The 14,565-nt window shown below is 47.3% G+C and overlaps 1 protein-coding gene across 1 annotated transcript in view; it reads right to left on the bottom strand.

Annotated features, from left to right (window-relative positions):
- Positions 1-14,565, bottom strand: part of Cracr2a (calcium release activated channel regulator 2A) — an 84,019-nt gene that overhangs the window by 54,189 nt on the left and 15,265 nt on the right. The window contains exons 2-4 of the mRNA XM_029535423.1: positions 7,162-7,404; positions 3,881-3,992; positions 2,463-2,646 (exon numbers count right to left, since the gene is read on the bottom strand). Of these exons, the coding sequence (XP_029391283.1) occupies positions 2,463-2,646; positions 3,881-3,992; positions 7,162-7,404 (539 nt within the window). The remainder of the gene's footprint in view (positions 1-2,462; positions 2,647-3,880; positions 3,993-7,161; positions 7,405-14,565) is intronic.

Here is a 14,565-nt window from a genome sequence, read left to right as displayed (position 1 = left end):
TGCATACTGCCCCCCTCCATCCCCACCGTGACCTGGGAGGCAGATGCAGCATGCCAGGACCATTCCCTGGTACAATGCCAGAGTTGGGGCCCAGCAGTCTGACTCCTGTGCTGGTCTCTCATTCTGCTGCTTCCTCCCTCTGTGATGGTCCTATTGGACTTGCTGCATCAAGTATGCCTGGCAATGCACTTGCCAGCATCTCAATACTGCTAGGAGGATGGAGGTTCTTGGGTAGAGCCGACACCGAGATGCTGGGAAGAGATGGTCGTCCCTGGGAAGGATATCCTCACTGTTGAGAGTTAGACATGCTGTTTTATGGATGTGCTTGTTGTTGCTGCAAAGGGAGGCAAATATGCAGCAGCACCCCACTGGAGCCTGGTGGCACTGGGAGGACTGGCAGGGGAAAGGGTGAGTCTGAAGGACATGGAGACGCAGACAGTGGCAAGCCAAACTCAGAGGTGTGTAGGTCATGAGAATCACTCAGAAACAGGCATGTGGGGTGAACCCATGCCTGCAGGGGCAGCAGAGAGACAGGCCATGATGACCCTTGCCACCGAGAGAAGAACGTGGAGAACCACACTCGAACATCTACAGCCATGATCTACGTGAAACACAAATCCGACTCATCGCCTACTAAATCCTAGAGACAACATGACCAGAGGGCAGGGCCAGGGACTCCCTGGATAAAGGAGAAAATTCTTCTGTATTTCAGAGGCTTTGCTCAGAAGTGATGTGTCAGGTCATGCCAATAGTGTCTCATCGCATAGACACAACTCTCTACATCCAACAGAAGCAACCTCTGCTGGCTGAATCCACTCACTTCTTTCTCCCTCCTTCCCTCTCTCTTTGCCTCTCTCCTTCTCCTTCATCCTTCCTTTCCATCCTTTCTTGCTTCTAGCCCATTCAAACGTCTACCTATTTACTGAGGCCATCCAATCGATGACTCATCTGCTCATGTATTCATCAGTCCTCCATCCATGCCTTCCTGGTCATGATGGCCTGAAAACCCTCAGGCAAAATCAATCTTCCTTCCCTTTAGCTGTTTTTATCAGGCCACAGCAACATCAAAGTAACCGAGACGGGTCAAGTCTTTCAACTCTCAGTGAAATGTCATAACTCGCTAATTGGCAAAATCATCCCACCAGATCTCCAAGAAAAGCTGTGGGTCTGGATGCCCACTTCTGGAAGCTACCCCTTGTGGGACCACCAAGCAGTGTAGGTGAGAGAGCCCCAAGGAGGTCATCTCTCTGCTTCAGAAAAACCGACATCCCTCTGTTGAGCAGTAGGCGGCTTGGAAACCATTCCAACCAGCTGTGTTTATCTGTGGTTCTGTCATGAGCAGGTTCCTCAGGTTACAGGGTGAGCCCACATTAGTGAGGCTGGGAACCTTGCCATCTTCTGTGTTGGCCCTCACATGCTGTTCTAGAAACCAACTTCCAGATATATTATTTTATCTCAGTTCTACACAGGCATTTGACATGTCCCTCACTGTGACATCCAGTGAGCACTGACTGACCTAAGACCCCTTCAACAAGGTGGCTGACAGTCCCTACCATTTCTGAAAATGTCCTGCTCTTAACAGTGCCCTTACCCTTATCTTCTTGCAGCAGGGGGCTTCATCGAGTCCCCGGCAGTGGTACCTGGCTCTGGACTCTCTTGTCCTTGGTGAAGTTGAGTCACAAATGTGACTAATGCGCTTCCCCAATGACTACCTATGTCTCTCCCCTCTCTGTCCTGAGCAACGTCCTGGGCCTATTCACAGCTGCCATTCCTGCCCTACGGATGGTGGCAAGTTTCACTTCCTATCTACTAACTTCCAGCAGCAGCAGGTCCTCTCCTGGGTCAACAAACTCTTTTGCCAGCCATTCTCAATCATGTTGTGATCAAGGTTCTCTTCTGTTGATCTTGCAGGATCACCTCCAATCATTAAACCATTCCCACTTGTGGTGGTTTGGGGAAAAAGTGGCTCCCCATAGACTTCTAGGGAGTGGTACTACTAGGTACTATTAGGAGGTGCAGCCTTGGAGTGGGTGTGTTGTTTTGTTTTGGAGGAGGTACATGGCCAGGGAGTGGGCTTTTAGGTCTCAGAAGCTTAAGCCAGTTCTCTTCCTGTGGATCATGATGTAGAACTCTCAGCTCCTTCTCGGGCATCATGTCTGTCTGCATACCGCCATGTTTTCCACAATGACAATTACAGACTAAACCTCTGAACTGTAAGCCACCCCAAATTAAATAATTTTCTTTGTGTAAGTTTCCACGGTTGTGATGTCTCTTCATGGCAACAGAAACCCTGTGACGCCATTTTTCATGAACACACATCCAAGCCACCTCCGATGAGGGGCGTCCTCTCCAGGGTGAGCCGATCCAAGGTCGGAGATGATGAGAATGAACAGCAGGAAGTGAGGACAGTGGAGAGCATGGGAGACAGTGAGTAGGGAAGTATGGTGCTCAGTGTGACTTACTCTTCCAGAACTTTCTGGGCTCCAAGTCTGTCCATCAGCATCTGAAACTGTCCTTCCTCATCTTGGTCCATGTCTCCCACATCCTTCTCCCCTCTAGACTGATACACTTTCTCCTCTTGGAGCTGGGCCACCTGCTGGCCAGCTTCCTCATCTCCTTGGATATTTTGACTGAAGAAGAAGTGACCTAGGAGAGTAGAGAGCAAGAACAAAATAAATCAGACATCCTCAGCCCAGGGAGGACTTGGCGTCCACTGTCTCAGGAATTCATTCGAGGTTTGCCCTAGAGAAGCAAAAGGGGATCCCTCTATAGCAAAGATCTGTGCACACTGAGTCTGAAGCTTGTGTTCTTTGATCTCCCATTTGCATTCTGATAGAGATGTCAGAGCCTGCAGACAGTGACTGGGAAGTAAGCTGGCTCCTTAGTGGATCTCTGAAATGGATGTAGAACATGTGTCTTTGGAGGATGTAGCTCAGTGATAGAGCATTTGCCTAGCATAAGCAGGGCCCTGGGTTCACTCTCCATTACTACTATCAAATAATTAATAATAATAATAATAGGAAGAAGAAGAAGGAGAAGGAGGAGGAGGAGGAGGAGGAAGAAGAGGAAGGGGAGGAGGAGGAGGAGAGGAGGAGGAGGAGGAGCCTGTCTTTTTGGCTTCAGTGATAAGCAGTAAGGCCGTTCCCTCCAACACTTGCCAGCAGCTCGCCTTGTCATCCACACTAAGAGCCACCTCACACATACTGGCAACTTTATATTCACACTGGCTGGCAAGGCAGCCATCTGTCCTGTCCCCTCAAGTCAACAGTAAATTCCAGGAAAGGGTCAGGAAAGACATCTGATATGTTTAAGGAAATCACACCACCCTTTGCAGGCGGCAGATAGATGGGGAAATAGCCTACTGTTTCACCTCATCTGAGGGTAGGATCTGTATTCTTTCGTTCTCTTTCCTGCTTGTGACCTTAAGAATGACAGTGCTATTCAAATCTAGAAGTTTCTCTGACATCTGATGCCTCTAAACGCAAAAGACCCTAAACTCAAAAAAAACTCAGCCAGACTCAGGCTGGGCTATCCAGTTAGTGCAACGTTTTTACTTTCTTATTTTGTCTCTCAAAGCAGGAAAGGGGCTGAAAATCCTGACACAGCTTCCTGCTGGTGCCAAACCTGTCTGAGCTCCCATGTGGGAGCCCTAGCAGTGACAGTCCATGGGCACAGAGGATGCCATGGTACGAACAGTCAAGGTGGGCACATGAAAAGAGCCCAATAATCTACTCCCCCATAACCCCGGGCTCTGCACCCACAAAGGGAAAGCAGAAAAGCTCTGGAGACAATCCAAACGTGCTGAAGGGATCGGGAAACCACCTTACACAGCTGCAGGGAGGCTCCCGGCCCTGGGTCCCCAGCACCCACCAGTACTTACTAAATCCAGTGGTGAACTCTTCCGGGGTCAGAAAGCCATTGCCGTCAGCATCCAGGGCGTCAAACACGTCTTCCAGTTCTTCCAGACTTAGGGGTAACTCCTGATGCAGCTTCTGAAAGCATTCCAGACAGCCACATGTTGATGATCCACATGTTGATGATCATGGGGGCCTAGAGTTTGGAGTATCCTATTCCTTACCCTCTTAGTGCAGAGATCCCTTGTTGCATGCCAACTAATGCACCCAACAAATTTCTATGTGATTTGTAAAGAACCGTATGCATGTGTGCATCTATTAGCATTTAATTCTCACAATACTCCTTTGAGGTAGATACTACTATTGCTATTTTTAAAATGAAGTTTAAAGGTACATTGCCAGTCCCAGGGTCATATACCCCCAAAGGTCAAAGCCAGCTCTGACTTCAAAGCAGGCACCCTTAGTGCTGTCAAGGACCAGTGCTATCCATGGCTGTCGCGCTCTAGGTAAATGCCCAGAGGATGTGGGGTTCTGAAGTTATGTGAGGCCACAGGTGAGGAGGGCTCAGACACAAAACCTGGCATCTGGAAACCACTCAACCAAAGCAGGAGGGTGGGTGGGGCCTGGGTGGTACAGGCCTGGAATCCTAGTCACCAGGAAGGTTGAGGCAGGAGGACCCCAAGTTCAAGGCCAGCCTGGGTAACTTGCTGAAACTGCTTCAAAATAAAAGGTAAAAACAGGGCTGAGGAGGTAGTTGAGTGGTAAAGAACTTGTGTAGCCTGCACAAGGACCCAGGTCTGAACCCCGGTGACTGCCTCCCCCCACCCCCAGATTAAAAAGTAGTAGGAAAGGACAGAGACAGGGAGAGACAGGTCCACAGAGTCACCATGACAGGCCAGGTTGGCGGCACAGCTTCCTGGTCCTTCGTGTACCCTCTTTCCTGAGCCATGTTGCCTCCCCTATGTGTGGGTCTTCCTTAGTGGAGGCCTCCTGTGCCAGGGTCCCAGGACTACTCTCATAAGTAATTACAGACATATTTTGTTCTTTAGCTCTGGGGACACTCTTTACATACCCCCCCAACCCCAGTGTCCCACAACTGCCCCCTTTGTTCTGATTTGAATGTGAAATGTCTCCTACAAGATGATGAGGATTAAACCCTTGGTTCCCCGCCCCCCCCCCCCAGCTGATGGTGCTGTTTTAGGAGGTTGGGGGGGGTCTAGCTGGTGGAGGTAGGTCACCAGGGAGGGCCTTAGGGGTTTAAAGCCTGCACCCACTGACAGCATGAGGGATGAGGTAGCTGAGCTGTTGACACTTCCCTCTGGCAGCTGTCTGTCTGGCGTGGAATGGCCCCGGGCCAAAGCAAGAGTCCTCCTGTACCTAACAATCCATCTCCAAGTGAGGATCCCCAAGAGATTTGTTACCTCTCAGCTGGCTCGCCTCCTGCCTCAGGAACCCAAGAACCAGCAGCACAAGCTACTCCTGTGCAAGTGGCTGACAGCCTCGGCGCACGCACGCACGCACGCACGCACGCCCAGCATGTCCAGGACTTTGGAGGAAGGAAAGCGAACCCACATGTGGGCGCCCAGCTTCCGCAGGTGTGACAGCCTGTGACACACCTGCAGGGGAGCACTGGGCTCACGGACTTTTAGCTGATGAGCCATAAAGTCTCATTTGGCTGTGCATTAATGTCGGCATTTAGGACACATTACCAAGTGGGAAGAGAGGCTGATGGGAAAGCCATTTGGAAGAACTGAATTAAATATGAATGGGTTTTTCAAGAAAGGAAGGAGATGGGAAGTGTGTGCCAAGACTCTAGAAACTCAGCTGCATACCAGGCGTCAACAGTCCATAAACCAGCTGTGGCAAGAACCACATGGGAAGAACTCAGGGTAGGAGAGCGTTGATTTTCGCAAGCAGGGTGCATATCCACTCCATTAGAAATGAAAGACATCCCCCCGCTGGAGGTGGGATGAAATTTCCCTAGCTCCCAACAATCCCGGATCCCAGTGCTTTCTTTGGGATTAGATTTCCTCCCTCCCTAGTCAGCTTCAGCTCGCTGGATCTGGTAGAACAGTGATAGCTTCCTTTCTACTTCAGCTGGAAAGATGAGGAAGGAAACACCAAGGTCAGCAGGACCCACAAGCTGTCTATACCTATACAAAAGACCACACGGGCGTGATGGCACGTTTGTTGGTAGTGTGAACCCAGGGAGCATTGTTCAGACTCAGGCTCAGCCACCTTCCTGAAGCACAGGGTCACAGTTTCACACATGCCCAAGTGACACTCACACTGGAGGAGAAGCTGGAACAGAGGCATCTTCAAGGCCGGTGCGCACCCCCTGTGGGCATCCTCAGCTGATGGATCACACCTGGGGATTTTTTTTTTTTTTTTTTTTTTTTTTTTGCCTGTGCTTTGGATCAGTTATTCTGAGCATCCTTGGGAGAGCTGAGGCCATACTTGTCTCCGTCCCAGGTATGCTGTCATGTGCTTGGCTTTAGCGGATTGCTCAGTATACATCAGGCCTTATCAACTTCTGGGAACCATTCCATTCTCAGGAGTACTTGAGAGGGTGGGGGAACAAGGTAGGAGTATCCGGTGCCTGCCACTCCTAACGCTGAACCCTCATTGCCTACATTTGTACGGCCAGTGAAGTAAGAACAGATTTTTACATTTTAAAGGAGCTGGGAAAAGATCAAAGGAAGAGTCACAGTAACACACTAGAAATTACATAAAGTTTAAAAGTCATTTCATAAGTGACCTTTTTGTGTGTGTGTAGTTTTGTACTTTTGCAGTGTTGAAGTATTTGAACCCATGGGCTTAGAGATACTAGGCAAATGCTCTAAGACTGAGCTACATCTCCTTTTAATTTTATTTTTGAGACTGAGGTACCCACTGGTTCTGAACCAACAGTCCTCCAGCCTCAGCCTCCTAGGTTGTTGGGTTTATAGGTTTGCACCACCATACCACACCCCACTTAGGTATGTTTATGCAGTGCTAGAGATTAAAGCTGGGGTCTCATGAATGCTAGGTTGACAGGCGCTCTGTCAACTGAGCCCCAGCCACCTGTGTTGTACTTAGTGCATCATGTTAGGGTGGCCTAGTCCTATAGTCTTAGGGAGTCACAGAGTCAGGGAAGACAAAGAACCCAACAGCAGGCAAGGGCTGAGCACGGAAAGACCAGAGATCAGGCTCCTTACACAGTACATACTGACAACCCCTCCAGAGCAAAGACAGGGAGGCCTTTTCTGGGAAGAGGTTACTCCAGCCAGGTAGCCCGTGTGCAGCAACAGGTGGGGACCCCTCTCACCTGCATGTCTGTCCTGGCAATGAAGCCCTTGCCCTCAGAGTCACAGGTCTGGAAGAATTCCTGGGCTTTCTTCCACATGGCACTCTCGTCTGGCACCTCTGTCTCCAGCTTCTCCGGGTGGTCCAGCTGCTCCACGTAGGCTCCACTTCCCTGCTTCCCATGACCTGGTGTCTGGGAGCTGGAGTCTTCTCTTCCACTGGGGGTGGCCATCAGACGTGTGGATTTCTTTGTTATTTTCAGAATCTGGACAGGGGACAAGGGAAACAGAAGGGTATGAAGAGGGTGGAGCGAGACAGAATGAGAGCAGGAGGGTAGAAAAATGAGGCGCAGAGCTGGTCACTGGCATGCCCCGACCTCTCTTAGCAACCCGCTCCTAGTTATCAGTCCTCAGGATCACTCTGATCTGCAGTGAAAGCTGATAGATCAGCCAGTCCATCAAACAAGGGAGAAGCACGAGAGAAGGGAAGAAACACATGGAGATCGAACGGAGATGGGCTTTAAAAAACACCCACAACACTGATGGAAACAGATGAACACACAAGGAGGCAGGCAGGAGGATGCCCTACAAACTCTGAACTTAAGTAACCACACAACACTGAAGGAGACAGATGGATACACAAATTGTAGTATGTAACTACTATCGAAGCCACTCTATACAACTAGGGCATGAACTGGATCCTGAGTAACAAACATGGATAGATTTCAAAATAATCACACAAACACAAGAAACTGAGGAAGAATGCACGCACACACTTCCATTTACACACATTCATTTACAGCTGTTGTCCAACTTCGTTATTGTATTTGATCACATTTATGGAAAATGGAGACAGCCATAATAGGAAGATGCTGTAGGGTGTGGAGGGACGAGAAAGAGGCGAGGGGAGATCTAGGCGAATATGATCACTGCCTTCACTTCATGAGAGTGACATCTGAATCCATGGCAGACTCACGGATTTATTTACTTATTCAATAGTCTCTCAGTATCCCTGAACTGTTGCCCCAGATTCCTCACTGTGCTCAAAAGTCTGTGAGAGCTCAAGTTTCTAATACACACACACACACACACACACACACACACACACACACACACACACATATATATATATATATATATATATATATATATACACATATATATGTATATATATATGTGTGTGTGTATTTACATATATGTTATATATTTACATATATTATATACTTACATATATTATATACTTACATATAATATTATATATATTTACATATATGTATGTATGTATATATCCACACATCTTACTTATTTAGAGACATGGCCTCACAGTGTAGCCCAAGCTGACCTCATATTTGTAATTTTCCTGCTTCAGTCTCCCATGTGCTGGGATTACAGATGTGATCACCATACCTGCATTCTACCATATGCCATCTAGACACCTTATGACACCTGTTACAGTGTAAGTGTTATACAAAGAGTCCTTACACTGTATTGTCTAGGGAAAAATGATGAGAAAAGTTCACATTTATTCAGCACACACATATTCTTCAATACCTCTCATGTTTAGTTGGATGGAGATCCCCCACATAGAGAAGACTGATTCCATTCACGTATACACACACAACTGTATGTATATGCACACAACTATATCAAAATTTATCAACGTACAGACTTCAAAGGCATGCAGCTTGCTGTATGTCAATAACTCAATGAGTGTATTGAGAAGAAGGAGGGAGAAGAAGATGAGTAATTACTGCTGTTGGAGCCACAGCCTTCTTCTGCCTCCTTAGGCCTAAATAGTACAGCCTAGTCTATGGAATGCGTATATGTATATATAAAATCTTATGTGTATAGTTGCCTTGTCTGCCTGTATGTCTGTACACTGTATGTGTGCAGTGCCCATAGAGGCCAGAAGAGGACACTGGATCCCCTGGAAATGGAGTTACAGATGGTTGCGAGGGACCATGTGGATGCTGAGAACCAAACATGGGTTCTCTGACAGAGCAGCTGGTGCTGTGGACCACTAGTCAGGCACCTCTCCTAGTCTACTGTATTTAACTGAGAAGCCTGAGTCTCCCCTTGACATTCAACTCTTAAGGAGAAAAAAAAAAGTGGCTGAAAATCAAGCAATTTCTAGAAGTGGAAACTTCTAGACTGTGCAGCCCCTAACCCAGTGTTTTTCTACCTTCCAAATGCTACAACCCTTTAATACAATTCCTCACACTGTAGTGACCCCCCAACCATAAAATGATTTTATTGTTGCTTCATAACTGTAATTTTGCTACTATTATGAATTGTACTGAATATCTGGTATGCAGGATATCTGCTATATGACCCCCAAAGGAATCGTGCCCCACAGGTAGAGAGCCACTGCCCTAAGTACACAGAAGTGGGGCAGAGCTCCAGTAGAAGGCCACGTATCTACTGGCATCCAGCCTTCACTGCCTTCCCCTGAAGCCCCTGCACTGATCTGAAGTCTTTGCATAGATTGTGTGGGTTTTCCAAGGGCAATGGGGGACTCAATAACGGAGGCAAAGTGGAACCCTGTCCCGAGCTCAGCTGTCTCCAGCATGATTGAGGCTCAAGGAAGCCTTAACCTTGGGGACAGGCAGGGTTCTGGTCCTCACGATTTTCTATTGGAGGAGCTGGTGAGGTAGCTCGGTGGGTAATGCACGTGCCTTGTGAGTCTGGTGGCTGGAGGTGGATCCCCAAGGCCCAGGTAAAGAGGGTAGGGGACACTGACTCCACAAATCTGTCCCCTGACCTCCACACTCAAACGTGCACACACACAACTAATACATTTTTTTCAAATTCAAAGGTTTTTTTTTTTTATTAGACTAAGAGGCAATATAGTTACAAAAAAGGGTAGGCTAAGTTCCACCCTCTCTTCCAGTCTTCCTTCCTCCTCCCTCTCTCCCTCCCTCCCTTCTTTCTTTCTTCCTGACTGGAGCCCAAACTCAGGGCCTTGCCCATGCTAAGCACAGCCCATCACTGAGCTAATTCTCTCCGTGGAACACACTTCGGACCTGTCTGCAGCTGGGTTTCTAAACCATTCTTTCCTCTAGAATAATTCCCTGTAAACACTTCACATGCAGATGGAAATTATCCAGTCCTTAAACATTTCTAGGGAGATTTCCCAGTTACCCAGAGTAATTCTAGCAGCTTAAGTGTGCAATCAGAAAGTTTGTAGATCAAATCTAAATCCCTCCTGAGGGGTTAAAGTGAATGTCTCCCCTAATCTGGCTTCAGCTGGTATTTCTCTCAACACTATACCTGCTGCCAACTTGAAGTCAGCCACTAAATCACACTGATTCTCCCCGAAGCCCATCTGTAGCAAGCAGCTAGGAGATCAAAGCCCGAAGTATCCTTGAGAGCCATTCAACTCTCTTGAACTATCCAGGTTTCAGTGGAAAGAGAATCCTCTGTGCAGGGCTGAAGGTAGGCAACTCTTGCCAAATGGTACACCACACACACACACACATACACACACACACACACACACACACACCCTGCTTTTCTGATAGGGAGAGAATGAAGCATGGCACGGCCATCACACTGAAGCTTCTGGGAAGTGACACAGCACAGTGGGGAAAGCCAAGCTGCCCCAGGTCCTGCCTCCATCACTGCCCAGCTGTGTGAAACTAAATGAGTTCAGTGACATCTTCATGAGTCCCTTTTCCTGCCTGTAAAATGTAGGAGACAGGGAGGGCAGAGCTGGGAAGCAAAACTACCATGGAAGGGAGAGAAGAGATTTGCTGCATCTGGGTTTGTGTTTGTTTTGGGGACTCGACCAGCTGATCTCTTTCATTACATCTTCCTCACCGAACTCTAGGCTACTACCTGACCAATTACTATAGATGAAATCAAACTGGCTTCCTCCTCCTCAATTGTATTTCCAAAAGGTAAACTTATATATGTATATCTATCTATACATACATACATACATACATACACATACACACAAACACACATATATATGTTTATATATATACATACATATATACATATGTAATATTGTATCTGTTAATAACCGTTCTATTGCTAGGATGAAATGCCATAACCAAGGCAACTTACAGAGGGGGAGTTTATTTTCACTTACAATTTCAGAGGCATAAGAATCCATCATGGTAGGGAGGCACGGTAGCAAGAGGCGGGCATGGCAGCCAAAGCAAGAAGCTGAGAGCTCAGATCTTAAACCGCAGGCAAGCACAAAGCAGACAGCATCTGAAGTGAGGAAGGCTTGTCAATCTCAAAGCGTCGGACCTCATCCAGCTTCACTTCCTAAACCTCCCCAACATGAATATACATATATATGTGTATGTATATGTATATATGTATCTGTACATATATCTATATATAAGTATATATATATATATATATATATATATATATATATATATATGATAGACAGATATATATCTTCATGTGCTTGCTCTCTATCCCCTATCTAAAGAGGGAAAGAGAGCAAGCACATGAAGAGACAAAAGTCAAGATTGATTAAGCAACACGGACTCTCCAGCTGGATGGAACACAGTGAAATGACCTCAGACCACCAACGCCAGGAAGGGACAAGCCCTGTGAGGGTCAGGTGTGTGCAGACACCTTTGATAAAGACCATCTTCCCCCTGGCAGCCTGCTGTAGCTTTACGCAATTCTAGTCGGCATCCTTTCTCTTCAAATTAGGTCCAATTTCCATGTTCTAGCCTCCAGGGAGACAGGGAACCTCTATAAAATAATTCTTCCAGGTTCGGACAGCTATTCTTAAACACCCCCCTGCCTGCTCCCCTGATCTATTAAAGGATACATTAAAGGCCCTTGCTAATGGTTTCAGGTCTCACCAAGATGGCTGCTATTCACCCTAATTCCTGTAATAATTAGTGGTTGTAAACCACTTTGAAGATAAAAGGCATTTTATAAGAGCTAAGTCCTATTATGATTAACTTCCCAATACCTCCTCCCTAACGCTGCTGCCGAGCACATCAAAGCCTAGTGCTGTCCCAGTAAGCTATCTGCTGCTTAATTAGATGTGTTTCAAGGCGGCTGGTATATATGAAAGAAACTGCTGCAAAATTTATCAACATTAGAAGAGTGGCTGCTTTCTTCCTAATGTGAACAAGCTCTTTTCAAAGGCTGTCAGCGCTGATGCCTGCAAGACAGGAGCTCGGAGAGGCCTGAGTGCTAAAACAGACTCCAGCTCGACGAGGGAAAGGTGCGCTCAGCTTCCGTGTTTGCATAACATCTTGTCAGCAGAGCTCTACACAAGCCGCCTTTTGATTTTGCTAACATGCTGTGATGTAAGCAAGAAAAGGCACACACACTCTCTCGGCTTCATAGACTAAGACCATGCATACAATCATGGCTTTGCAAGGGATTTACATCAGCGTGATTGAGCTGATCAAGGTTAAGGTCCCAGACCAATAATGATGGACTGATGCTCCACTCAAGGGCTCTGAAACATTTGTGCACCATTGCTGGGCCCTGGGTGCTCTCGTGGCCTGAATCTGTGCTTCTTATAAACCAGACTCAGGCTACTGGAGGTTCTTTGTCCACAGAGGCAGAGAGAAGAGTTCCTAAAGTTTCCTCAACACTTATAAATATCTTTCAGCCAGTGACTGACTTGTATGTGAGGGCCAGTCCCCTTGTCTCCATGGGGCAGAGTTATGAGTTACATGCCCAAACACTTGGCAGGACCAAAGACTGGAACTTTGGCCCCGTTCTTGTTTTGCCTTCTTCCCTTTTGCTACCTGCTCCCTTCCCTCTTACTGGGCTCATTCCCTCTCCAAAGCACCCACATGTAAATATCCCTCTCAGGCTGGGCTCCTGCAGCTCCAGGCCAGGACAACTCCCCTGCCTCAACACTCAGGTACATTATTTCTCTGAAACTCATGTTCCCAGATTCTCTCAACTCCAAATCTTCCTCTCTAAGCCTCTGACCTTTGTTTGTTCAGCTCTATGCCTTCAGGCCTGGGTCTGTGTTCTCAAAGCCTGCTTTCTCTTGTATCGTGATGTCATCGTGATGTCCCAACTGTTTCTAAAGGAAGTCATCACAGCTCTCTCCCAAGCCACACAAAAATCATCAAACCAGGCCGGCAGCACCATGGAAGATGGAGAGAGGAATTTAGAAGCGCTGTTTCCTTGGTGAGCTTACACTGTAGCAAGGGAATGAGACACAAATAAGGAGGTAGAGAATATGATGAGAGCCATGTGTGTGTGTGGTGAAACCCCTCAAGGTGCTACCCCCAAATGAAGTTGTTCGCCAATAATTCTCCACACAATTTAACTCTGGCTTGGGTCATTTACCTATTCGTGTCTGTCGTCTGTCTGTCTATCTATCTATCCATCCATCCATCCATCTATCCATCTCTGAGGTAGGGGAGAGCAGGTATGTGCCATGGCACATGTCTGTAAGTAATAGGACAACTTGAAGGAACTGTTTCTTTGTCCACTGTATAGAACACAGTTATTAACACCAGTTGTCAGGTGGCTCTCATTTACCTAACTTGGATCGGAAGGTATTATCAAATGTTTAAGAAAAGTCGGCTGTCATGGAGACCATCCAGATGGGCAGATAATACCATTAGAGATGCTTTCGTTTAATTTGGTTTGCCCTGTCGGCATCAGGTTCCAAGCAGCGCTTCAAAATCCTGCCTCCAGAAGCTTAAGTAAGAATGCTAGAGGCAGACAATGGATTTAAACCCATGTCCTCTCTCTCTCTCTCTCTCTCTCTCTCTCTCTCTCTCTCTCTCTCTCTCTCTCTCTCTCTCTCTCTCTCTCTCCGTCTTTCTCTCTCTCTGTAAAATGGGGCTATGAGATTTTACTTTGCAGACTTGTGAAGAATTATGTGTATTGCCTGCTATATAATAAGCATAGCAGAGTAGGCACTTATTTTGTGTGCATTTGCGTGTATGTGTACATGTGTATGTGCATGTGTGTCTGAGTGCAGGTGTCCACAGCGGCCAGAATAGAGCCCCTGAAACCTTGGAGGGGGAGTTACAGGGGGCTATGGTCCGCTAGCTGTGGGTGCTGGGAACTGAGCTCTGGTCCTTTGCAAGAGGAGAGGGTGCTCTTAACCAGTGAGAATCTCCCCAGCCTTGCAATCGCTAATTTTATGCCTAGATGTAGAATCGAACCAAAGAGCATCCCTACAGTTTGGGTGTGGTTTCTTCCCTGAAGGTTCACATGCTGAAACACTACTGAAAGGTTGTGGGTTTTTAAGAGGAAGGCCTGGCGATGTGGTTAATACTCATCCCTCAGAATGGATCGGATCCAGTGTGAGTGGGTCCATCTCCTCAGAGTGGACCACTATAAAAGAGTAAGCTGTGCCCTCTATGGTCTCTGGCTCCCTCTGCAGTTTTGTGAGATCTCTCTCTCTCTCTCTCTCTCTCTCTCTCTCTCTCTCTCTCTCTCTCTCTCTCTCTCTCTCTCTCTCT

The sequence above is a fragment of the Mus pahari genome, chromosome 2 (assembly GCF_900095145.1).
Source record: "Mus pahari chromosome 2, PAHARI_EIJ_v1.1, whole genome shotgun sequence".
NCBI lineage: Eukaryota > Metazoa > Chordata > Mammalia > Rodentia > Muridae > Mus > Mus pahari.
Note: the sequence above shows the minus strand (reverse complement) of the source record. Positions and strands in the feature narration are given on the sequence as shown.